Genomic DNA, 26,982 nt, shown 5'->3' on the forward strand with positions numbered 1-26,982 from the left:
CCTCCTCTGCCACTGAACATGCATGTGTGTTTTTCAAACCACTCTAGATCCTGCATTTTGAAGAAAGTTGGGATAGCCTATTTACCTCAAAAGGACCAATCTAAGCCTACTGAAATTAATGGGTTGCTTTTTTGGATCAGGTCTGGAATGTTAATTGCAGTTACTATACCAGCCTATCTAATCCTTTCAATAGAAACTGCATCAGGACCTAAGACACTGCAAAAGGAAAAATCACAAGGATAATGTATTCTGGAGCAAGTATCTAAGTAAAGCTTGACCATGTCCCCATTGATACTGATGGATAAAGAAAAACCCCAAGATCATTCCAGTAGGTTAAATACTGACTTTGGTCTAATTTATCCCTAAGTTATCACCCACTGCATGATCCAAGATGAAGTTCTCACTCAGAAATGTGTGGATGGAAATAACTAGGTCATGATACATGCTTTTATGAAGAGGGTACAGATTAGCAGCTGAATGGAGAGAGACCAGAAAGCACAGACTTTGTGTCAACTGAGAATTCAGAGGAATTTCTGGCCCCTGTCCCATGACTCTGCAGCATCACACAGAGCGGATCCCTGTCAGTATTACCAGGCCACCCTCCTTGCTGGAGACCTAGCTTCCTATTTGGCCAGCTTGTATTTGCAAAGTCCTATAAATTTTGGGTTCCCTTTGCAGCTCTGCCACCAACTATGTGAGTTTTGGCAAACAAACAGTGTCAGAGTCATTTGTGCTTGAAGGCAGTTTCTAGTTAAACTCCAGGTTCTCGTATTTTCTTGCAAAAACTGCAGAAAAATGTTTGTTTATGGTGAAAAAAAAAAGAGGGAAAAGAAAAGAAAATATGCTGAAAAGACCCCCACCCCAAAGTATAACACCAGTGGAGGTTAGCATTAGGTGTACAGATATATATACACATATAAATATATATGTGTGTATATATATATAAATATATTTATATGTGTGTGTGTGTGTGTATATATATATGTATGCAAACATTTCCAAACCAATCTCCAAAGTTCACTGCATACAGTCCTTTTCCATCTGGCTTTCAGTGGCTTGAATTTTCCATTATATGACCTGCATGCAATTTTTCTGGATCAATATATGGTAACATTTTTTAAAAACTTCAGATGCTATCAGAAGTACAAAATAAACCAAACTGTAACAGAATTATTTCATATTCCTTGAAGAAATCAACTCTGGAGGGCAGCGGTCTTTTGCAAGAAATGTAACTGCAAGTTCAAACAAAAAAGTGACCTTTGCCTGTTGCTACAAGTATGTCGCTTGAGGGGATTTGGCAGTGAGCTTTTCACTGGGAGGAGTCACTTGGCATTGGTACTGGTTTATGAAAGAGCAGAAGAAAGTATAAGTTGGTTTTCTTAAATGAGTCCCTAGCAGGAGGACAAGCGCTGGTGGCAAGCAAATGTTTACCTCGGCGGAGCGCGGTCGGGTCCCACGCTGTCACAGAAAGCATTCGGCACGGGGCCCGTCCCTGTGCCACACACTGCATCTGCCTCAGCTGGGTCCGTGTAGCCATTGACCAGCCTGATGTCTCTCAGCTTCATACTGTCACTTTGTGACTCCAGAGACACAATGTCAGACGGGGAGCTCACAACACCCGAGTCCTCTGTGGCGTCCTCTGATGCAAAGCAGCTGCTTTCTGACGCCGTTTCTTCCACCTCTGATAGCTCCAGAACCGTGTCATCCACTACATAAACATTATCATGTGTAGACAGCAGGCTCTCTAAATGAAATACACCAAGGAAAGTTAGCTGGAAGTCATCGGTACATAAATCAGAGAGCTGTCCCTTTGTAATTGGAAAAACCCACATGAAATGCATTAGAAATGTGAGGGAGGGTGCTCAGTATTTGTATATAAGATAAAGATGATTTGAAAAGTGACAAAAATTATGTCCTTTGCTTTTAGAGATGTGGTTTGCTAGGCTGGTCCTCTGGGGTTTGGGACTTATAACTTCCAAAGTAAATCAGTTTCCTTAATTCTCTGAAGAAAGAATTTTCCAGGGACAGTTTCCTGAGGAATTAGACTGAAGTTTAAATAACATGGTTCAAGAAATCTCTCCTATTACTCCTTATGGCAACATAATCTGATTATTTCTCTTCTATCCTATGCCAAACAGATAATATTTCCAATAAGAAGTCTGTGTACAGGTAAAAATGGGCAGCATTTCCCAGTCAGGACACTTGGCAAACTAGACCTACTCCTCGCCCAGTGGGTGCCACTGATTTTATCACCCTTCAATTTTTCTATTTTTCAAAGCATACAAAATCTCCTAATAATTGTACAGAAAAGTAGACAGTACCATACTTAAAATATAAACTTTTCCAATGTTTAGTTATTTATAAAGGAGATCAAGGGATATAACCTTTGCATGTTTAATTCTATTAAAAGCTACAAATTTTGAGAGGAGATTTGATAAAGTATAATTTCTTGTAACCTGCTTTAGTTTGGTTTCTATGAGCTATCCCTTTTTGTGCTTTTTGGTAAAAAACACAATTCTAATTTATATTTAGAAATGTAATCAATTTCATCCTGCAATTATGCCACTAAAGGAGAGCTCCCAACCAGGTCAAAAATTTCTGTGACTGAAATTACTGAGTGACGAAACAGAATCAAGCCCAAACACACTTCTCCTGATCAAAAGGAATCAATAAAGACTAATCTAAATGTTTAATTTGGAGTTATAAGTGTGCTCCATTCTCTTCTTGAACCTCAGTAAGCAACAGGAAGATTAAACAACAGTTTATGGTCTGATCTTCCAGACACTTGTGGTGGATGTTAATTACATGAGAAGTCCCAGGTCTGCAAGTGTGACTAAGATTAAACATACACTTCACTGTATTTTAAGCTTGGAATTAACAGCTTTTTGGAGAATACATAAAGCTACAGCTCAACAAAAATGATCAACAGAGAGAAATACTTCTGAATTCTGCTGTATACACAAAAGTATTTTTTTCAAGTCAGAGAACTGAAAACAACTTTGTCAAAGACTGTCACAGAAATAATTTTGTCAGGGTATAGCTTAGCAGTGAAGCTTTGAGTAAAAGCAGAATAAAAATCAAGCCAACATTCTCCTTGACTGAGGTTACAAGATGCCATTAAGTACTGAAATTGATTTCCGACAGTAGAAGCAATAAAATTCAGAGGGTTACAAATCATGATTAAACTTTTAAGTGCTGTCAAGAATTGATATTAATGATGGAAGATGATCCAAAGACTCTATTGCAACTTTGGAAGCAATGTTATTTGATTTCTTTGACCTTATTTTCTGTAACATTAGTTCTAGATTCTGGATATAGTCTCAGAGATTATTCCATTTTAAAATGGTAATTACAAGAACAAAGTATGTGCCGCTGAATGGATTTGAGTATGCTAGCCATAGAACTACAGTTAGCAAAACACCAACATGAAGGATAAATATTAATAGTTTGACATTGAACATCAAATAATAAAACCCCACAAAAAACTCACTGTGAACAAACAGGTATGAGTATATGGCTTCTTGGCTTTTAGATAAACAAAAAAAAAAGCCCAGTAACAAACATTAGTAAAAGTTACAATATGTTAAAACCAGGACAAAATAGGATAACAAAGAAATCAATTTATAGAGTGGCTGTTGAAGAGTGAAAGGACACAGAAAGATTTTGAGGTAATGCACAATGCAGTATATATACCTTGATGCAAAGAGATCTCTCTGTAATACATGACAAATCTACTGTCACATGGATGCCGTAAATGACCTCCACCCTATAGCTGGCATAGCAATTTATAGCCAAGTACCTACTCCCAGATCCTGACATGAAGGGGGCAGCCTTTTCCTCACTCACTGTCTCTTGCATTTCCTCATCCTCTTCTTGCCTGCCTGCAACTATTTCCTGCATCTTTCTGCTCACGGATTTAGATCCTTTTGGTCACAGAGCTCTACTTGCCTATTCAGTAATACCAACACTCAAGTCTGTCCCTGCTCTGCTGCAGGATCCCCAACTCCAGCCCACCGTCCCCACATGTTGACAAACAGAAGGAAAACCAATCTCTTGTTATCAGCGTTCATGGGTGAACTGATCCCTGTTACATCTGGATCTTGGCAGCTGAATCACTCAGGCCAGAATAAGAACCTCCTCATTCAACAGCAGTTTTATCCTGAAGCATGGAAATACAAATAGACATCTTTTTACTCAATTATTAACTTCCCAAAGCTCAAGCAAAACTAAAATGTTCCCCTTTCTTCAAACCTATCAGTTTGACAAAGTGCTTCCCTAATTTTTATCTTTACCAAGAAGATTCATAAATTTTTAACACAGTTAGCACATGGCACTGAATAGAGTTATTGGCTGAGGCAAACCATTTTGATTGCCACTACTACTTGTCTGAACATGAAAGCACACACATAAAACACGACTGTGATGGTTCTGTGTCATGTTAACAACCTTGTTTCAGCTAAGAGCAGCACTAAAACACCCCTGTTTCAAATTTGAGCCATTCTTGGATGGATTAAGTAAGAACTATTCTTCCTCCTACATGCTTGATTAAGTCTTCACTGGTGCAAACTGAAGATGGGATGGGCATTATCGGGTAATGATACATGACATGAAGAAAGCCTACCTCAACATTACTGAGTGGTCTTGTCTTCAGGAGACCGAAAATACTTTATAAAACTTTCTAATTCTACAAGGAGAACAGGATAACATTTAGTAGTAGATGTGCTTCTGCCTTGCAAGTTTTGCATTTTTTTTTCTCCACCCCACACTAACACAGTGTGACCACAATGATGGCACCGCTGAGGTTTTTTGTTGGTCAAATAAAGGAAAAAAAATCTCAACATTTTCTTCTCTTTCCTCTGTCATAACACTGAGACAAATTCAGGCTCTGATCCCCAGGACCTCATGCAGACATATCCAAGTTAAGAAAGAGTATTCAGCAGGTACTTCAGAATTGAAAGCACAAATTAAAACTGCCACAGATAATATAGTATTGAAAGATTTCTATACAGAAGGCTGAGTTTTCAAATGTATAACAATTTTCAGTAATGTAACCTTATTCACTGGCATCAGGTGGGATGTGGTACTGAAAAGCACGTAGAAGTCAGTCCATGGTCTCCAAGTTATTCTAAAATTTCCTTGGGACATCTCACCCCCACATGAAAATGGAGAGAATCCTTCAAAGCCTTGCATTGCTGCTTACCTATATCCTGCTGCAGACACTGCTCAGCCCACATGAGTGCTGCACCAGGGATCTCCCCAGACTTGCAGCAGCAGGGCTGTCGTTGCACAATTAGGTCAGCCACAAGTTACAAAGGCTTTCTTGCAGAGGGGGATGGACTAGGATGTCTGTTTGCAAAAATGTTGCCTGTGATCACCAAGAGGGAAAGAGGAGAGTAGCTCATGAGTAAGGAATGTGAGCTTCTTGTTTAACACAAAAGAGATCTTGTTGCTTTAATCTCAATAGCCTGTAAGCAATTAGGAAAACACTGAATTTTGAGTTTAGAGGAATCATATCTGCACTTGTGCAGTTTGATATTGCATATATGTACACATTACTCATCCAGAATGCCAACGATGGGGAGACAGATAAACCTCACCTGGTTTAAATGTGAATCAGCACTTTCAGAAGTGAAGATTTAATTCAATATGTGAAGATTTCAATGGGTAAAATACTCACTCTGTTTACGACTATGAAAATAACCACTATCAAAATTGAATTAGATTAGAATTGGACGTAAGTGTTCAAAAGATGCCTATCCCACCTGGACTTACAAAATCAGTCACCAAAGCCCAAGTCATCACCCCTTCTGAGTCCAATGGGCACAGAGTGTAAATCCTAACTGTTCAGGAAGTGCTGTGACCTGGTTTACAGCACTGCTGATGTTTTGTTATTACATTCAATAAGGACAGACATAAGACGTAACAGTTGATTCCATCCTTACATGATGAGTAACCTGAACTTCACAATCATTTTAGAGATGCAGAGTTTCTCTAAGTTTATCTAACTCTTGCTAACATGTTGGTAATTGTTTTACAATTTCTTTCATCATTTGTTCCACTGCCAAAGAACTTTCTTTTCATGGACTAAAATTGCTTTGCTGTAGTCCAAGTGGCCTATTATAATGAAGTTGTAAAAAATTACCACAAACTTCATGATATTAAAGAAAATTAATTCTTATAATGATCCCCAAATTATAACATAATTATTTCACTGACAGTACTTAAAACTTCTATCTGGAGAAAGAAACACTGCTCTAAATATTTGTCCTGGCAGTAAAAAGTTGAGACCATCACAAAAGACCAGTATTAAAATACTGTGCATTTTTTTTCATATGCTTGGGAGAAGGCTGATGGAAGAAACAGGAAAAGATAACATTTGTTATGGCAATTATTAATAGAGATTATGAAAATGAAGAACACAGGATTAGCTTAAGGGTTTTCACACAGGTACAATGTGTTCTTGTTACATTTTACTCATTTTTCTCATGGATAAAAACCTGTATGTAGAGATAAGTGTTAAAGATCACTCAATGAGCAGATAAAGCAGTACGCAGTCTGGGTGGTCTTCTCTCTATCATAATTAAAATTTTAATTTTAGTATGTTTGAACCTACGTGCATACTTTCTTCTTTTTTAAAAAAAAATCAAAGAAACAAAGAGAAAGTAAATGACCACTGTTATACTTTAACAATATTATTAGGGGAGCAGGGTAATGGATCAATTCCAAAGCACTCCTCTCCCAACTTCTGGAACTGCCTTGCAGAAAATCAAAAAGAGGCCAGGAAAGACCGAGCTGAGGTACCATGCTCTGCAGCTCCAGCCCTCCTCCAAAATGAGGATGTAGAGCAGCTTAATGTTGGCTTAGTTTATTTAGGTCACAGAATCACAGAACAGTTTCATTTGGAAAGAACCTCTGGAGGTCACCTAGTTCAATGTCCTCCTCAAAGCAAGGCTATCTTCCAGCTTTGACAAAGTAGCTCAGGGCCTTGAACAGCTTAGCTTTGAAAATCTCCAAGCATGAAGACCCAACAGTCTCTCTGGAAAAAATAATGAATCATTCCCTGGGCAGCATCTAATGCTTCTCCCACTTAAGAACATTATTTTAATGTCAAACTAAAAAAATTCTAGCTGCAACTTGTCACTGTTGCAGTCTTATTATCTTTTTGCAGTGAATCTCAGAGAAGACTGTCTCAGTCTTCCCTCTTCCTTTAGATGCAAGACAGCATTCAAACTCTCCTTACCCTTCCCTTCTGCAGGCGAGAGCTGAACGTGCCCTGTTGTCTCAGCACCTTAATGCACATCCTTGATGCTTTGTGCCAGACTCTGCTGCCTCTGCTTTGGTGTGTCAGTATCTTGTTGCACAGAACTCAAAACTGGACTCGCTTTTGGACAATGGACTCACATGTGGCTTCATGGTAGCCAAGTAAAGAGGAATAATCATTTCCTGTGATCTGCTGGCTGTGCTCTTGCTAGTGCAACCGAGGCTGTGGTTAGTGCTTCATCCCTGCAAGGGCACGTTGCTGACTCACACAGCCCTGCATGCGACTTCCAGTCTCACATAATGAGATATTTTCAGTCTCCTTCCTAGTCTTATGCCCCATCCTCATGTTTTCCAATAGGCTCTTTAATTGAAGTCATTCTTACTGCAAACCCTGCAAACAAAAGTAAATCCATTCCTTTACATGCTAGCCAATAACAAAAATTAAAAGACTCACAAAGGACATGTCTCACCAGACATATCATCAGAAAGGTACAAATGGAGTGTCATTAGTTGCACCCTGTGAATCTTCAGCATTTCCTGTCAGTCCCAAACTAATGACAGTTAACTTAGCTACCTACGTCTACCCTCCTATGGTTGAAAAAGAAATAAAATGTGGACTCATTTAACCTGCCTTATGAATTTGAGGTAGTTAAGCACTTCCCTTGGGGTTAAAATTGTCTGTTGTTAGTTGATAACACAACAGAAAAGTATTGTAACTTTCACAAAAGCGTTTTTGGCAGTGGAGTTTCCTACACCAAAGGCAATACAAGATAGGATCAAGCCAGGGAACGAGAAGTGAAGAGTGTTCCAGTCCCTCCATTGTTTTTTCCATGTACAAGCAGCTGTGAAGATCTGTGCACTAATGTTTGCTTTTCCTTTCAAACATATACTGAAAATGATCCTGAAGCCTCTCTCTCAAAACAACACAACCTAAAATGTCTGCTGGCTCTTGAAAGTCTCAGAGGAATCTGCCCCTGCAAGTAAATGTCTGCTGCCCTCTCTCATTTCAGACTCTTATTTTTACCACCTGCCAAACAAGCAAAGAAAAATTTCTGAACTAATGCAGCACAGATTTTCAGACAGGGGAAAATCAACATATTGGACTTTATTATTCCTATTTCTTTCCCACAATCCTTTCTTCAGTGACTGAAAAAGACTCTCTGACCCCTGCAAAGCCCATTTGACCTAGAATGCTGCTGCTATTGCTGAACTGCTTTTCATCCTCTCTGTTTTGGCACCCTCTTGAACCCACTAGCTCCTTGCTTTTATAAAAGCCTTGTTTGGACTCTCTGACAACTCTACATCATAGCCACTAACTAGCCTTCCTTATTCAAAGGGATCAGATGTCATAAAAGCGACACAAAGAGTAAAATGCTCTTTGACAGAAAAAGGATCATGTGTCAAAGTAGATCTTTCCTTGATTAACCAGAGAACATTGTCACTTGGCTTTGGGAAGGACAGATTTTAGAAAATGAACCAGTAGTGTGAGTTGTTAATTTCCTTTTATACACAATGAAGTATGATGGGGAAAGTTTTGTAACAGTTCCTGGTGTTCACTTTCTGAGGTTAACAGCAAGCTAGAATGATTCACAAGGTGATTTCAGGGCTCTGGATGGTCCCTTACTTCAGGTGAGGAGAGGGGCAAGGTGCCTAATTTGTGCAATTCAAAAAGACTACAAACAAGCAGACAATGTAGGTTAGAGGAGGATGATAACACAGAAATATATTTAAGAGCAGTTATAGATAACTTCGAACTTGCACTTTCATAAATCACCACGTGTAACAGTGGTGACATGCTGTGTTAAATAACAGGGCTCTTTGGGGGTGTTTGCAGGACAGGAAAATCTAGCTCTAAAACCAGAGACTGTCCAGTAAATGAGCCTGGTGAAGAAATAACCCACTCTCCCCATTTTGCAGGGAATTATTAGTCTTAAGTGATAGATTTGGGCAATTCGCATCCTTTTCAGAGGTGGTCGGCTTTCACTCAGGCACACTGCAGTATCTAAACAAATGGACTGTGAAGGTGATTTTCATGAGCCACCTTAGAGAACACACTCTATAAAATTGCTTGAAAAGCATATGCAGTGCAATGATTAAAAGGAGAAATGATTAGTGTACCTGTGCAATAAAACAGCGTTTTATTAGGTGATTTTTAAGACCACAGAAAAAGGCTATTTGCCCAACATCTCTTTTTAAACTTCACTATCTTTTTCCCCTTGTGCACTCTGCATCAATTAATTATTTCCTTAGTTTGTTAACAATTCCATAAAATCTCTACTGCAATTTTATATTTATAGCATCATCCACAGGAGAAAAACATAAGACAATTTTGCATTGTAATTATCCTTTTCTTCCCCAGCAACTGGCTGCCAGCAAACTCAGCAAAGAAGAGACACAAAAACCCAACCCTAAACCAAGCACACATACACATATGTACAGGCACTCTTGTAAGATTTAAGAGCACTTTCCAGAACTCTACTCCCAGTTGTGTATTTATTTCTGAATTAAAATTGATTAAAAGTTAGGAAGGGTGAAAGAGAATCAGGTCAATCTGTAATAATCTATTACTGAAACCATTAGGTATTACACACATACAAATAAAAAATTTTGAACAGCTGCCTTCTAATTTTGGGGACAAAGTATACTTGTCTTGGGAACAGAAGCATTTCTACTGGGAACTGCTGCACATCTGAGAAAAAATCTTATCAACGCAGACTTACTGGCAGTAATGGCAACAAATACTGTTTTTTCTTAATACTAAAAGCTAATAGTGAACTACAGGCTGGAGTGATGATTAACAAAATGGGATTTCATCACTCTTGCAGAACCCTTCAGTTCCCCCATCAGTGCAGCCATCATTTTCCCTTCGATCTCTTTCTCTTTGTAGAGGATAGTAACTTAGTCAGACAGAGCTCTGAAGTCAGACAGAGCCCTGAGAAAATTTTGTGAACAAACCACCTAACTTACAATTAAAATGGCATAAAACAGCTCCATTTAATCGGCCAAAACATACTTCAGCCAAACCACCAACAATGTAAATACCTACACAGATTTTCAACAGCTAGCTCCAAATTTAGATATGAAAACATTTTCATACACCTCCATAGTATAAAGGCACAAAACTCTACTCTGACCTCTTTTGATGTACATGAACCGACTCTTCTTGGACCTTCTGATCAGTGGAAAACGTGCTTCTGCCTCCAAGAGGCTTTTCAATAAACTTGGGCTGGTGTTTTACTTTGGCAATTATATTTCCAGAAATAACTTAACCTAGAAGACCGTGCTTATTTTCTGAGTTATAACACATTTTACTGGACATACACACTGGATTACTCTGCTATCATACTTCTCAGAGCTGTAAGACATCCAATTATGTCAGTAAAAGCATAAATCTAGTGAGAAACTACTTTGAGTATGTGAACACTTCTTGTCACTAAAGCAGTCTGCCTTCTGAAGCTGCGCAGTAAAGAAAAAATTATTCTAGTAGGGAAGAAAACCAAGGGTTGGAGTACACATAGCATCTCCCTGAAGTTCTCGTGTGATACTCTCTATAATGGCATTGTACCATTTTCAAAGGATATTTCCTAGGCCCTTTGAAGACCAGACTCCTGTGCTGGGATGAGGGCAAACCAAGAGCAGTGAGGCCAGGACAGTGCATGCCAATCACACACTCCACATAAAACACTGCCAGGCACCCCTGGATCTAAACTAGCAGGAAACAGGCACACACATGCTGCTGAGGACCACCAGGGTAATTGGTTTCATGGAATTATAGCAAGAGACAGACTTCTTTTTCAGTGATACAGACATAGCCAAGAAATCACAGCAAAGGACAAGAATCAAATGCGGGGAGGGTACCGTGAGTCCAGAGGAGGTCCATGGAGATGATCAGAGGGCTGGAGCACCTCTCCAGTGGAGACAGGCTGAAAGAGCTGGATTTGTTCAGCCTGGAGCAGAGAAGGCTCTGGGGAGACCTCATAGCATGTTCCAGATCCTTGAAGAGGGGCCTTCCAAAAGAGCTGGAGAAGGATTTTTCACAAGGGCATGTAGTGATAGGACAAGGGGGAATGACTTTAAACTGGAAGAGGGTGGGTTTAGACTAGATATTGTGAAGAAATTCTTCTTTTTGACAATGCAACAGGTTTTCCAGAGAAGCTATGGATGCCCCATCCCTGGAAGCATTCAACGTCAGGTTGGATGAGGCTTTGAGGAACCTGGTCCAATGGAATGTATCCCCATCCATGCAGGGGTGTTAGACTATAGACGATCTTTACGGTCCCTTCCAATCCAAACCACTTTATGGTTTTCGATACTGTGATGTCCACACACTATCCATGAAGTTTTCTTTTCTAGCAGTGCACACTGAAGCTCTTCCTGGGAGCCTTGTAAGAAGGGGAATACTGGACAAGTAGAGAACAAAGTGCTCACAGAAGAGCACTCCTGTCATGCCACCACTCCTCTTTGGCAGCAGATGGACTACATCAGATTATTTCAGACATAAGTAGAGATAGAAATACTTAAGTCAGAGCTGAATTTGGCCTGCTCTTCCACAGTCCTCGTGTGAAGTCAATTATCTCATCAATCATGCTTTGCCCTGGGGCTCTCTTTCCCTATTAACTTGAAGAAATGCAAACATGCGAGAGCGGTAACTGGATGTTACGCTTTGTACTGATTTGTGGATAGTAAAACGTTAATGGCAGTGCCATCTCTGGTGAACAATAGCCTGATGCAAGAAATGGGTCATCATCTGAACACCCACTTGGAAAACATTTTCCCCTTTCATATTATGTGCTGTTAGTATCAGCTCTTGCTTCCACTGCAGCAGTTAGGTTCTGCCCCTGACTTCAACAGCAGCAGGATCAGACCATTCACTGATTAAAATGCAAAGCTGCAGATATCTCCTGCATGGGATGAATCCCCACAGGGAAAATTTGTCTGCATTTTTATTCATGTGAAGAATTTTAAGGCTTTCATTTACACAGTTCATTCAATAATAATGTGCATGCTGTATAATGGGGTACCTGATTAAGCATGCTTAAGTGCTTTGCTGGAGCAGGGCCATTTCTAGAATTTAAAGGTTTGCTATGATCATACGCTCAAAATAGGCAAGCTAGTTTGGGGAATTTCTCACCTGAGTCGATGGGCTTAAATAGGATCAGCATAAAAGGGAGAAATTTGGAAATGCCTTTGAGTTTCTTTCTTTTCAGCATCAGTTCCTCCTCAAATAAGGCTGAGAAGGTCACCCAATTGTAGGTTTTAAGCTTGTCTATGAAACCCTCCAGTAACTTTTAAACTGGCTACCAGCTTCTCCTGAATGAGTCAGGAAGGATAAGAGCCTGAAGTTCAGTTACAAAAGTTTAATAAAGAGGTAGAAGGACAGAGCACATAAACTTTTTTCATCTACATATAAAAGCTTATTTTCTCTTCTCTATCAGGGACACTGATGAGAGAAGGATGAGATACTGAGAGAAGGATGCTATGAACAACAGCAAAACTTCAACCCCTAGTGTGATGGGGTTTAGATATCAGAGAACTCAGTCATTAATACAAAAGTTCAAAAGAAATCCTTACTTGATGTGGTCTGGGGGAAGAAAATAAGAAATAAAAGAGGAAAAAAAGAAAGGAGAAATTCTCAAATCTTTTTGGGTTTGAAGATCAAGAACCTTAAGGTCCTGGAATTTTAATCTCCATCTATTTTTCCCTTTTTTATTCATTATTATCCTTTCTCTTTACTGCTCTTATCCCTAAATAAAAAATTAAAGACTATTAAAAAAAAGGCACCTTCTCTTTTAAACTCCAAAGAACCAGGCAATTTTTTCCCTAAAGCCATTACCCAAGAAGTGTGTTTGAAAAAAATTTTTAGCAGGTGTGACTGGCCACTGTTGCACTTTGTACAGTACAGTTTGTACAGTAATGCTCCAACATTACCTTAATTCTCCTGGTTAGTCATAATTTCAGCATGGTATTACAAAACTTTCCACTCACCTTAGAGCAGCCCCTATCAAACCAGCACAGAATCAAGCTGGTAGGTTGTTATTACTCTTCTCATTACAGCATGAAAATTTAAAGACTTCTGTCTCAATTACTATCAGCCTGCTAATTTTCTCAAAGGCACTAATTTAAGTCTGTGGAAAAAACCACAAGGAGTTTCCCTGTGCAGGGATTTTTTGTGTAGAAGAAAGCAATCGATACTTTGCCAAAGCCTTGTATTATGAACAGTGGCATATGTTTAATGTACTCTGGAAGTGCAGAAAAGACATTCTAGTATAGTCTGTGTCCTTTGTAAGAGCAGACTGAAGACAAATGATTTTATTTCAGGAAGATCTGAATCCCATTGATTAGCATGATGAATACAGAACAGGAAAGCTGCCAGGTACAAAGGAAACTGGGCATGTCCACAAGGGAGTGGAGCAAACAAGCAAATTACAGTATATGCATGCCTTTTTTTTTAACCTAAATGTTTTCATTTGGAAAACTTGGACACTTAAACCTCAAAGTTTCTTTAACTGACTGGTCAGTTAATCAGCATATTGTTCCAATTTTCTGAAGGCAAGCAGAGAAGGGTTTTAGAAATTAAAAAATACAGTTTTAAACTGTAAGTAATCAATAAAATATTCACAAAATATTCACATACATTGTATTTAATTGGGACAGGATCTCTTCTGGGAAAAAAAAAAAGAAAGAAAAACAAAGTAAAAAAAGATATTTCTTATTTTTGGGGAGAACAGTGGCATAAAAATAATTGTGTCACTCCCAAGCATTGATTTAGCATGTCTGAGACTGGGAGCACCCAAAAAGGGTTTCAGAACAAAACCAATATACCAATGCATTCACAAAGTAGTCCCTAAAGTGTCATCTACTTCCAACAGCACCTGGAAGTTCCAAAGGGTGGCCCTTCTGCAGTCCTTGGCAGTCCACTGTGAGGCTTTCTGGAGAACAAGTCTGTAACAGTTTGTTTGCCTTCCAAAATGCTCCATCTCTTACAAGTAAAAGTGAAGTAAGCAAGGCTCTGAACTTGAACTGAAAGCCAGTAATTATTTTTTCTTACAGTCTTTATAATTCTTACATAATTTGTCATACTTCTTATGTTTTAAGAAGTATATTCATTTAAATCTTGACTGTTTCATCCACAGATACACCTTAAAAATAGATCTCTTGCATGTTTCCACATAGTTGAGAAAAAAATATTGAAACTATTTCATCATTAAGGTTTATGCTTTCACAAACTGTAAAAATATTTTCCTTTTAGTTTTTACCTTCTTGTCAAGAGAAAAAAATTGAGGAAAAAAAACATGGAAGAGAAAAATGCTTACATACACACTTTAAAAATCAGAAAACAATAATGATTTTTATCAGATGCTTGAAAAGTAGAAAAATTTGTTGTTTTGTTTACTCTAACAAGTATGCAGATAATCCCCTACCAATCTTCAACTGTTTATGGGAGGGAACCATACATTTAGCAACTTTATTTTCACCTATTTTCACCTTTTAATCCCTATAGTCTTAGAAGAAAAAATTGTATTTGTCCATCATGGTCTTCCTTTCTTGGTCTTTCCTCCATCTTCTTTTGTCTTTGTCCTCCATTACACCCAGACTTTGCTTATGGTAGTAGGTTAGAAAGTAATTATTTTATCCATGCCAGGAACCACAATTATGGAATCCACAAAAGGAGCTGACAAAGGAGAAGCTGTCTCTGCTCTCAGCCTTTGCTGCCTCATGCCCGAAACCCAGAAGTGAATGTGCATGGCCAGAATTCTCAATTTCTTAGCAGAAAGTAGGCAGGCATTTTAGTCAGTGTTTTCTGACTTAGAAGTGGTAATAGGAAAAGCTGGGTATGAGCATGTCTAAGGATGGAAAAGCACTTTGGTATTAGAATCATCACCTACCTGAAAAAGAGAAGAATTTTCAACAGTTTGTTTACTGCAGCTCCATGAGCATTGCCTGCATTTGAATCAGTAGGATCTTGCACTACATATGCCACTTAAAGCACCAACCTTCCAGTTTTATTTGGCCCATACCTTGTGTGTAAACCTGGCATAACTTCAAATTCACACCCAGGATGAAAGTTCTCACACACACACTTGCACCACATGCATGTTTTTGGTTGAACACACTTGTTTAGCCCCTCCTTGTTACTGATGAAGTGTAAATTGTTCTGTGTGTATGGCTGTGACAACATCCTCACATTCGACCATTCAAGGGCAGCAGAGTATGCCTAAGATGCCACTCAGTTATTAAGGATACAGCTCCTGTAGTGAAAACTGCTCTTCTTTTGATGAAGGAGGAGGACAACAGGGAATTTGGTTTCACTTGGAACAAACATTCACAGCTTATCCACAGACCACTTGGATTGCAAAGCTGGTCTGCAAGGGAATTAAGGGAAGAAATGTCCTGACATTTAGTCAGGATGGGAGAAGGGAAGCTCAGGTTTATTCTATACTACATGAAATAGGTAAGTAGCCAGATAAAAATCTAAATACCAGGAAATGTGTCTAGAAAGACTATTTGATTCACTGGGGTCTAGTCCCATACTAATGTAACCAGAAAATATTTTCTTTGATTATTCAAAGTGACTGTGCTTCCTTACACTCAGACAGATTTCTGGCTCAAAGTGTGCAAAACCACAACTCCTATTTCCAATACAGGCAGGCAGCACAGTGTAGGGGTATGTAAGGGAAGATGAAATTACCCCCACTTTCCAACCAGTGTTTGTACCCAGGACTCAGTCTCCTTCCTTAGAACTTTTTCAAGGTATGAGAAAATGAAGCAGATCTGGTGACCCAAATTACTATTTTCTTATTAGAAGTGAACAGAATAAATAATTTTTTCATATTCAAGGTACATTCAAGGAATATAAAGGACTCAACAGGTAGTTGATACCTGTTCAGTATGCTGCCAGCTTCTAGAGTCATTCATTATTTCTTTGGGATTGATGCTTTCAGCAGTCATTTACCACTACAAAATGGTGCCACAATAATATGCAATAAAAAAGGAATAAAGCAAGGGATTCTTGCAGGGAAATATACATGATCACCTTTCCCCTTGGCCACCTCAGCAAAAATCAGCATTTATTACCTGTAAGCTCTTCTGGATAAACAAAGAATTAATTATGTCACTTTCTGTTTTGTCAACTTCTAATGAATTTTAACAGTGCACTTCTGTAGCCACAGAGCTGCTATAGCACAAGCTTATGAATAAGAAGTGTAAACAGAGACAGCAATTTTGTTTCACTGTCCTTGAGGAGGGAGTCCATAGTTTTACAATGACATCAGAAAACAACATGGCTGTAATTTTCGAGGGATGGAATAAGTTCCATTCTGTCTTCTAAAATAACATGTACTTTGGTATGGAACGCTAAATGGTGCCTACTGCATGCACTAAATATATATTGAGAGCCATGGTAGTGACTGGAAGCCAAGCTCAGAAGACAGAGCTGCTGTCATACACACACACAGACCAGCTTTCAAAAAGAGGCACTTTCTGAAGTGCGACAGAACAATAAGGAGGGCTTAAACTGGCTGTACATGTAAATGATGAGGGTTTGAGAATCATGACCACAGAGTTTACTTTAAAAAAGCAGAAAAAAGGGACAAATGATGGGCATATGATAGATTGGATGGCCATATGTTTAATAAACAAATGCATCATAATTCTTTGCAACTCATCATACAGTTGGAACTGGATGATTTCTCTGCCAATCATTCTCCCTTGGCACTTACTGGAGCACTCTAGATACTACACACAGCTTTAAATAATTCCAGTTAAAAAACAACAAGAAGAGAAATATTTACTTTTTCCATTCATATATTTAGAATATCTTTCTCAATATTTTACCTGCCCAGAATAATTTTCAGTGCTGCACCAGTAGCACATTTTCTGAAAATAAAAATGGAATGAGATCAAAGTTTAGTATTATTCTAAAGCCTTGTCACTAGAAAAGGAAAAAAAAAAAAGCCATCTGCCCAGTGAGAAAGACAATATTCATTTTGATCCTCAAAGATTCCAACTGTAAAGAAAAAACCCTAAAGTATTTTAAGGATGTTTTGAAAAGCAGAGATTTTAGTCTCTAAGTGACTGAATTAATGGTAATGAAGTAATATGTCTGTGAAAGAAGATGGATACTAAACTGATCTGGTCATGATTTTAAAATTCTGATATTCAAGCTGATAAGATCCACCTAGCAGAACACAGCCTATCTGTACTGGCACTAAACCTGACCTACTCCTATGCACTTACACATGTTTTAAGCACATATACCAACCATATGCACTAGGTTACCACACTTTGGATACAGCTGCTACAGATACAGAGGCAAAATCTAGGCACCATAATTTGAGAAAGCTTAAAACAAAAATTTGAGCTTGCATCTGGAAGATGCCGTCACAGCGGCATCACCTGAAAATATAATTTTATCTTCATTTTCTTATTTGTGAGGAAACTGATTTTAAAATAACCTAGAAAAATTTTTTTTTTAATTTTTAGTTGCAGAAAAGAGTAAAATAACAACTACTCCAAAAACTAAAAAACTTTGTGTAATTTTGTAATCTATCACGTTGAAATTCACTCGTAGCGTTATTTTTCTTGCTCTCCCACTGTGAATCTGGGACAACACCGGCTCCCTCTGGTGGCCAATGTACAAAAAGATTTCAGTAAAATCTCGCGTACCACGAAGTTTACTTAATCTGTTTCTAATTCACTAGATTTCGTATGGGTTGAGAACATTAATTAGAACAAGTTTAATCATAAATTATAAATCTGTCCTTATTCCCTAAGAGCACTGAATGTCAATGACATTGGAATTTTAAGACAGAAATTTGTTTTGATTTATAAGTTATCTAGGCATTTATTTGTTCTCCAGAAAGAGCTCAATGATATTTTCCATTTTTTGACTGCTTATTTGATTTTCACGCCAGATATCTTAACATGAAGGGCATTTGAACAAGGCTGTTTGGTAGTGCAGATAAATCCTGAGTATATTAAATGTGCTTCTTACTAATTCTGATAATAGCATTTTGGTGAAAAATTTGTTATAGTGGTGAATTTGTTATTAACTTTTCCATGTCATTCTCACTACATTTCCAATGTCTCCAAGGTTAAAATAAAAGGAGTAAAACCAAGCCAATGTCCTTTCATATCACTGCTGACCTAAGACTCCATCAAAGAGATCTAAACTGATACTCCTGCCTGTTATTAAAAATGACAGAAAAAAACCATTCTCTTTCAGAAACCAAGTTGAGGATCTCTTACAAATCCTGATTGGAAGCTTGGAACAAAGAGGAATTCCCCTCAGGGCTGAGCTGGTGCTCATGACCCAAACTTCCAGAGAGTTCCCGGTCCTGCAAATATGCTTTGCTTAAACCCCTCCGTGCACACACTCTGTTGTGCATTAACAGCTCTGTGACAGAGTATCTGTGCAATTCCACTCAACAGATTTGGATTTCTTGAGTGTCACTGGAAGTTTTTTCTGATACCATGTACAGTACTGGGGGGTTTCAAACTATCCTAATGTCATAGTATAATTTCTTGTAACTAGGATGATTTCTTGTAAAGACACAGAAATCTTTCTTCTATATATTCTAGGAATTTCACAAAAACTGTTAATTCCCCTGAACACATTTTAGAGGTAAATTTTGCATTTTAGTTAAAGACAAGGTCAATTAAGTGAAAATAATGAACTTTTTGAGATTTCACCTATAGCTTTTAAGAGCTTGAGGAGGCTACCTGAAAAGAGACTGCTATTTGTAGGAAACATGCCAGCTATGCAGAGAGAGGCCACAGCTGTATCCTTTCAAAGCAAGGAGATTTTTTTCATTAAAAATGTGATTTTGTTGAAAACTTTTGCCACCTTTCAGAGACAATGGTGTCAACGGAAAGAACTGCTTTGACAATACACCGTACTTTGTACTCAATATAAAACATTTTGTTTCACTGCTTCATTAATTTTACACTAGTTTGAACTCCACAGGACACGCAACTGTGGAGTTACAAATAGGGTGCAAATAGAGCAATGAGAATGGGTAAATTAGGCTCTTAATCTTCACATTGTGAACACCTACTTTTTTTTTTTTTTTTTGAGAGAAGACTTACAATTAAACCATTGTCCTGTCTTAAGAAGGTATTACAAAGTACCTGGCAGCTCAGAGAGTTCAAATCCACTCCACTTTTATTAGAAGACCCTTAGGGTACTAAGTATACTTTCTAAAGAATCATTTAAAGCTTACTAACTACATGTCATATTTGTATTAAAAACTGTCAAAGCCCACTTTAGTCATATTTCATATTATCTGTAGGAATGCTTTGCTTTCTTATTCTCCATTTTGCCTACCTGGAAAGGATTCAAGATTAACATGATTATTTGCTTGAGGGTAAAACAATAATTTTTCATCATTTAAATTAGAGTTATGTATTGCAAGTCACTCATTTAAATAACATTAATGTCTTAAAGCACAGTACATGTGAGGTCAGAATAGTTCTGGGTGTGTGCACCATTACATTACAACTCATAAAGCCTATGTTTGTAGCTCAGGATTATTAAAAATACATGTCTTATGGGTCGTTCTCATGAAGAATTTCCTTTAGCACAAAGAAGTTTTTGCTAAGTACAAACCTAGAGAAGATATTTTAATTAGAACTCACTGACTATTCCTAGTACAAGTGCAAAAAGGAGACTTGTAGAACGAGATGTATCTTGAGCAAACAGTGTTTGAGTCTTTTGTTACAGAAATAGAACACACACCTCGATTTCCACAGCATGTCTTCAGCATCAAGATAAAATTACTCATATTAAACATCAGGATGAAAGCATAAGTAAAGAATATGAATCAGTGCATTTGGTATTAGTTTTTGGTATTCCTTTTAAGCCCCTTATAGATGCAACACATCTTCCTGTTTCTTTTGTCTTGACAGCTTGACTGATAGCCAAGATATAGAAAGAATCTTGCACTTCAACTTGGCTAGGCCATGCCCAGTACTAGTTTTGTTCCAAAGGAACAAAATAGATGCAATAAAAGGAAAATAGAGCAAATAGGCAATACAAAACTTTATATCTAGAGTAACAGGAAGAAAAGCTTAAAGAGTTCTTAGAAACTTTTCATTAAAACCTTAAACAATATGGAAAGTAAGACACCCTGTCCCAAGAACACACTCTTTTGCAACACCAAATCAAAGCAAACCATGGCTAAAAATAAGGAGAATCTTTTGGAAAAGAACGACAGATAATCTTTCTGAGGCTGATATATAGATTTATATAACACACGATTCAGTTCTGGAGCATACATCTCACCAATGAGTATGAACCACAGCCAAAAATAATCAATAGAAATTAAAGAGAATGTGCAAGTTTAAAAAGAAAAGAAGCCAAAATCTCAGTCAAAAAAAAGGGTTTTTTTCCCAGCAGAGGAGGAAGGAAGGCAACAGAAGAATCAGGGTAGCAGAGGCAACAGGAGGTTCAGAAGTGTGAAGGTCATAGGAAGAGGCAAGGTCTGTCAGACACGCTTGGAGTATGAAGGGAATGATGCACAACAGTAAACTGTCAGGGGAAAGAGTGAAAGGATAAAATTGTAAGTATTGTGTAGGTCAGCTGGCAGAACGGCTAGCATGCTCAGCAACACTAAAGAATCAGATGCCCAAAGGAGGTGTAGGTGCATGGGCACATGTGTTAAAATTTGGAATTCCACAGTTGCTCTAACTGCCTGGGTTCATGTATAAGCTAACTCAATCTTAAGAACAAAATACTTACTGATACACTGTATGTCTGTGAATTCTGCTCTACTTGGCCTGAATTTTAATTTTCCAGAAGGAGCAAGATAGATTATATTGGAGATTCAACTTCATTCTTTAGCCTCAGATTGCCTGAATGAGTGAGAGTAGTGATGGCGATAAAAACCTCCTAAGCCACATCTGCAGGCATACTTGCTTTAAAGACCACCTCTGAGAAAGAAAAGGCTGGGTCACTTGACACATGCCTTATGAAGCAGTGTACCATGACAAGCCAGCAAAACTCCCTGCACAGCAGCCCTCAGTTCTCAGTTGATATAGAGCCACATGTAAAAGAGTGAAGTTTACTCTGTGTTTCTACCTATTTTTTGCTTCAAGCTAACAAAAATGAACTCTTAGAATCTAGCCCTATGAAAGACTGATATGTCTAAAGTGACTGAAGAAATATGACTGAACTTTTTGTGAAAATGTCATTGCCTTTGTCAGCCAGATTGTATTCCCTTTTCATATATCAGTGATATAATGAAAAAAATTAAAAATTACATCTATAGACAAGGCTCTTGGTTTTATTCATCAACCACTAGTACACATGTCATCTACAGAAAATAAAATAGTGTGCCCATTCCTTCACCCCTTAAAGACCTTCTAATTAAGGGATGTTTGACTATTTTGATCTACAGTTAAAAACAATGACAGGTTCAAATCATTATTTAATTTCTTCAAAGAAATAGCACTTTCTGAAATTTACAAATAAATCAGTTGTCAAGTCCTTACCCAGTGTGAGCCCTGACTTCACTAGTACTTTATCTAGTACTAGTGCCAGAGTGAAAAATTTAATCTCAGCATCTCACTCCACAGGAAGGCAGAGTATATTGTATATTCTTTCCCATAGAGCTTTTAATTTCTTACTGCATATCTTAATGATAGTTCATAACTAGCCAAATAAAGGGCTAATGTGGAGTTTCACAGGAATACTGAATTTATTCTAAAGTGCTGGCTGACATTTCAAGGCAGCAGGTTTCAGTTGCTTGTCTAGGTACAGCAGTCTTTCACTACAAGCATTCTTTACCTCAGGTAAGTAGCACAGAGCTTACCACCAACTCACACATTTGGAACTTCACAAGCAATGTGACATAACCAAACACCATGCAACAATCTCCATCTCTGCATTCCCAAAGTACAGTCAATCTTAGAATCAGGCCGTGAATAATCTGATTAGTATGGTAAGGAAGGAGAAAGGATCACATAAACACATCAATTTAAATGTGCACACAACATGCAGCTAAGATTCTACCACACCAAATGTTAGAGAAAAGGTCATGTAACCAGGATAAAAAGATTTAAAAGACAAACTGTGAGGATCTTCTGCACCCTTGTTTGTGGAAGAGATTCTAAAATGTATTAAATGGTATTTAATAAAGAAAAGCTCGAGTATCCTAATAAAGGCCATACTCATTAATTACTTACACTCCACATAAATTTGGAAAACTTAATGAACAGTGATAGCTATGTCTTGGGAGGGAGGGAGGGAGGACAGTCCTTCACAGACAGTGGCAGATCAAAAGAAGTGAGAATTTAAACTCCACATGATCACAGAATTTAACTTCTAAATGGGAATTTTTTCTCATGGAACACATACTGCTGTTGACAGTCACCCACCCACAACTGTTACCAGAGAAAGTGGTTTTGAGAGTGATTTCAGAAAAAAACATGTCTTCTAACAACACCTGGTATCAGCCGTTTATCCTCCTCCCCACCTCATTCTATGAGAAAACACATTTACTGAGGTTAGAGTTAGGAAGATTGAAAATTTTGTTCTTTGAATCTACCACCCAAATCTCATTTGCACTGCTTGAGGCATTCTCAGGCAATAAAACACATTGTTGCAAAATGTTGTTCTTACAGGGCTCAATCACTACAGTATCTAAGCACCTTTCAGAATGGCATTAGGCAATGTAATTAGCATCTGTCCTACCTGTGCTGCTGTCTCTCATGGGTACATCTATACACACTTCTCTTGTGTAAATCTACACACTTATCTTCATCTAGGTAGGACAAGCATAATTACAGAGCTAAAACTTGTCCCTCTCCAACACTGATGCTTTAAGTCTAAAATAAGTACCCACTAAGCTCTTGCTCTCAGTAAATTGAGGACAATAAAAATTCATGTTATGTTTCTATGCACAAGCTTAATCAAATCCTTCTGGCTGAGATACTGTGTTTGTTTAGGAGCAAATGATGACACTGATTACATCAGTGCTGCATTGATTAAAGGGTATTTGATCAGCAAGGTAGATCAGGAAAGCATTGCAAAATAACAGTGATAGAAACTCAAATGAAGCAGAAATATTAATGCAAAGAAGGCCACAATGGATTTTTAATAAAGAAAACATCACAGGAAAGCTGATACTATCTAGAACAAAAAGAAGATTTTAAGTATGATTTCTGTGCATAAGCTGGTTAAGATGTCTTAGGGTTATTCCTCAAGAAGATTCAGGTTTTCTGTCTCCTTAATTTCCATCATTAGCTCCAATAAAGCTTAACAATTTGTATTTTTGATTTGAGAAATAGTGCTTTAGATTTAGCTGGTAATCAACAGCAAACACACCCACATTAATGTATCAGAGTAACTGCTACTTGCAGAGTACTTTTGGTAAACATAAGGTCCTGGAAAGAGACCTTTTGTCAAATTAGTAGCTAATGGAGACATTTCTCTATGCCATGGTTAGGAGACACCCTCCTAGTCTTCAAAGGAAATGCATCCATGAGATGTCATAATGTGCAGAGCTTTGCTGCTTTTACCGGCTCTACATGGGTGTGCAGGGCAAGCCCACAGGGAACATAATACATGATCAAAGACTTGGATTGTGTACAAAGATTTAAAGGCAGTCAATGGATAAGCACGAAAAGCAGCATGAAAACATGCTTTTCACAAGTACACAGGCATGTGAAAAATATTGTACTTCTTTGTCTGATAACTGTTACGCCCCAAGGTGAAGAGCACACAAAGGACTACCCAGAGATGCCAAGAAAGATGTACCCATTAGGACAGGAAGGCCTTTACAATATACAGAGCCTGTAAATGGTTTACGTTTCTTAAGGAAGACACTGTAGTTTTCAACCTAGACTGATAGACCCATCGAGTCTCAAAGGAACTCATCTCTGGGGCGACAAAAAATTGTTAGTACAGGAAAACAAACTTGGTGAATTGATAAAAGATAAATACGTTTTTTTTCAGTTGAACAAAGCAAAAAAGCTTGATGGTTATTTTAAAATGCTTCTGTACAATGACCAGGTATCACATGCAAAATTCTCTCCAAGCAAGTGTTTTTCTCACTTTATATTAGTTAGTTACACTGCATTGGGCATTTTGAAAGATAGCAGGCTGGAAAAAGGGGGAAAAACAGACACGGATGTCTAAAGAGCAGAGAGGAAAGTCTGGAAAAGCTACCCCTGAGAGTAATCATCAAAAGAATGGAAATGCAAATACATATATTTTCAAACATACGTTTAGGTACCAGCTCTGTTGGTGCTGTAACATCTGCTTCTCTGTAACACACTGTTGGATCCACAATGTCAGTGCCAGGAGGAGGGTAAGGTGGGGGTGGGGGGATCACTAACTGGGGGGGACCACGAGTGGTGCCCCTAGGAGGCTTTTGTGGCACCTGCCGTCCAACACCTACAGGGGGATCAATTGACTTGTTACTTCATTGCAAGATAATGATCACTCTGTTCATTGTTATTTTTTAAAAACACATTGATTTTCCCTTACCCACATCCAAAGTCTCTCTGGGTATAGTTCTACTCTTATTTACATCCAAAAAATTAAGGGAGAAGGAAAAGGTGTGTCTTAAACCAACAGCAGTGGGACCAGAATTGAGCCCAACACATAGACATACATTACAACTGCCAGTTAAAATCACTGGCTTTGGCAGGCATAAGGATGAAGAAAAATAGTTAAGCAAACTAAAAAAAATTGAAAAAAGCTGTGTAAGAAAATGTGAAAATTTGTTTTATTTTATTTTCTGAAGTGTCAAACTGCCTGAATTTGTTGACTTCTCAGATACTTTACATGACTATTTTCCTGACTCTGAGAGAAAGAGGAAGATGCCTTGGGTCACTATTTTGAAGTAGGTATCTTACAGACTTCTCTGCTCTTCTTTTTGAGTCAGTTTTCATTATTTTGACATTTCAGAAGCAAATGATTAAACTGTATTTTGCAAAATAGTGTTTGAAGCTATCAAAGGAAATGCCCATAACTTTTTCTGGGGGATTATTTCAACACTATGTGCAATAACTAAAGAAATACATGTGTCTTTGCACTGTACTCTGCGAACCACTTTCAATGCAGAAAAGCTGCTGCCAGTTTGTAGTGTACAGAACTTGAGCTACTGTTATTTGGAAAGTCCTTAGAGGTTGAAAGTGCACTGAGGAACCATGACTACCTGCTTGTTCTGCTTTCATACCCTGCCTGAAGCATGTGCTGTGGTCATTGCTGAAGATGGATGCTTGCAGAGACAGATGTTTGGTCTGATCCATTCCTACACTCTCTGGCTTGTGCTTTGGGGCTGCTGAGAAGGGAAGCAGAACCAAGGCAAAGAAAAAAGATTAAACCATTATGATTTTTTACTTAGCAGTCACTAGCTTCCAGAAGAGTATCTTCCAGAGACACAATTTAGTGCTGGCAAATGTGCAAGCCCTTTTTTACTGCTTTGAGGAAATTTGGCGCAATTCTTTGGCGTCATAATAAAATAGTATTGAACACTATGGGGAATTTGCCAGTTTGAGAATATTTTTTGATAGGATCTTTTGCTTTGATTCACATGGCTAACTTGAGAGGTACACAGGTATCTTTAATACTTTTTTTCCATCATGTGGCTCACCATTTCTTGCAGCACGTTTTTTCCCCTCACAAGAGTCTTGCTTTTTTCACAGCTTTTCTCTCATGCTTTCAGAGCCATCTGTGCTTTCTCATTGTTTTCCTGCAAGGGCCCTGAAGAGAGGCTGTTTTACCAACCCTCTCCGGCTCTAACATTTTTTCTTGTTAATGAACACATTCATTCAAGAAAGTAGCAGAAAACAAAAAGCACTGAAGACAGGGCTACTGTGGGACGAGTTCTTTGTCAGTGTAAAATAATAAGGCTCCATTAAAGCAAACGATACTACAGAATCCTACATGAGCAGAGCACTCCAACAAGCACTTATGTACACAGTACTGAACAGACTAGAAGTAGCTCTGCTCTGCTATATCTCATCTGCAACATTTGAGCACCAATACAAAAGAAATAGAACACTTATAAAAAGTTAAAGCAACAAATGTCATCAAAAAGTGACCAGTAGTAGGGCAAAGTGTGAGAAGCGGTAGTGTGACCTCTGTAGTGATTAAAAGTAAGCCAATTTGCTGAAAACTCCTGTGTTATATGGTTCAGCAATAACACTGCCCTTAGAGAGTTTAAATAAGAGATGTCAATGGAGTTGAATATGTCACATGATAATGGACTCCTGCTGCTACATAAATGCTGAGGCATTAAATGTGAAGCATTTACTGAAAATAAATGTTGGAACAAAGCCAAGAGGTTTCTTACTAAACTGTGAGGCATTTGTAATGTAAGCAATTATGTATGACAGAATGTCATATCTGTATGTCTTAGGCATTTTATGAAACATGAGGTCAAAGGCATGAACTGAAGTGCACTGAGTGCATTACGGCACTTGAAGAATGATTCTCTTAATGCACTGAAAAATGAGTTCCAATATGTGGGGTCATTATCTCATAACTTGACCCATTATAAAATCACTTTACTTGCTAGAAGCATAATCCTGGTGTCCTCACTCAAGCAAAGCTCTGACCAATCTGAACAAGCTACCAGGCAGATAACAACAGAGGTTTGGGAGAATGTTTTTCAGTTTTCCTGTGTGAGTAAATGTGGTGCCACATGCAGCTGAAGCTACAGTTTCTTTTGTTGATTCTAGGTATGTATGGCATTCCTTTGAGAGCATCAGTTC

General features: G+C 38.2%; 1 protein-coding gene across 10 annotated transcripts in view; it reads right to left on the reverse strand.

Annotated features, from left to right (window-relative positions):
* The window catches only part of COBL (cordon-bleu WH2 repeat protein), a 157,581-nt gene that overhangs the window by 24,483 nt on the left and 106,116 nt on the right, over window positions 1-26,982 (reverse strand). For 6 of the 10 annotated variants that reach the window (XM_077182679.1, XM_077182673.1, XM_054647821.2 and 3 more), the window contains one exon: window positions 1,432-1,744. In XM_077182679.1, the coding sequence (XP_077038794.1) occupies window positions 1,432-1,744 (313 nt within the window). Of the gene's footprint in view, window positions 1-1,431; window positions 1,745-20,497; window positions 20,789-24,268; window positions 24,656-26,982 lie in introns of those variants that run through there. The other 4 variants (XM_077182699.1, XM_077182695.1, XM_077182688.1 and 1 more) reach the window with 4 other exon arrangements.

This window comes from Agelaius phoeniceus, chromosome 1, assembly GCF_051311805.1.
Source record: "Agelaius phoeniceus isolate bAgePho1 chromosome 1, bAgePho1.hap1, whole genome shotgun sequence".
NCBI lineage: Eukaryota > Metazoa > Chordata > Aves > Passeriformes > Icteridae > Agelaius > Agelaius phoeniceus.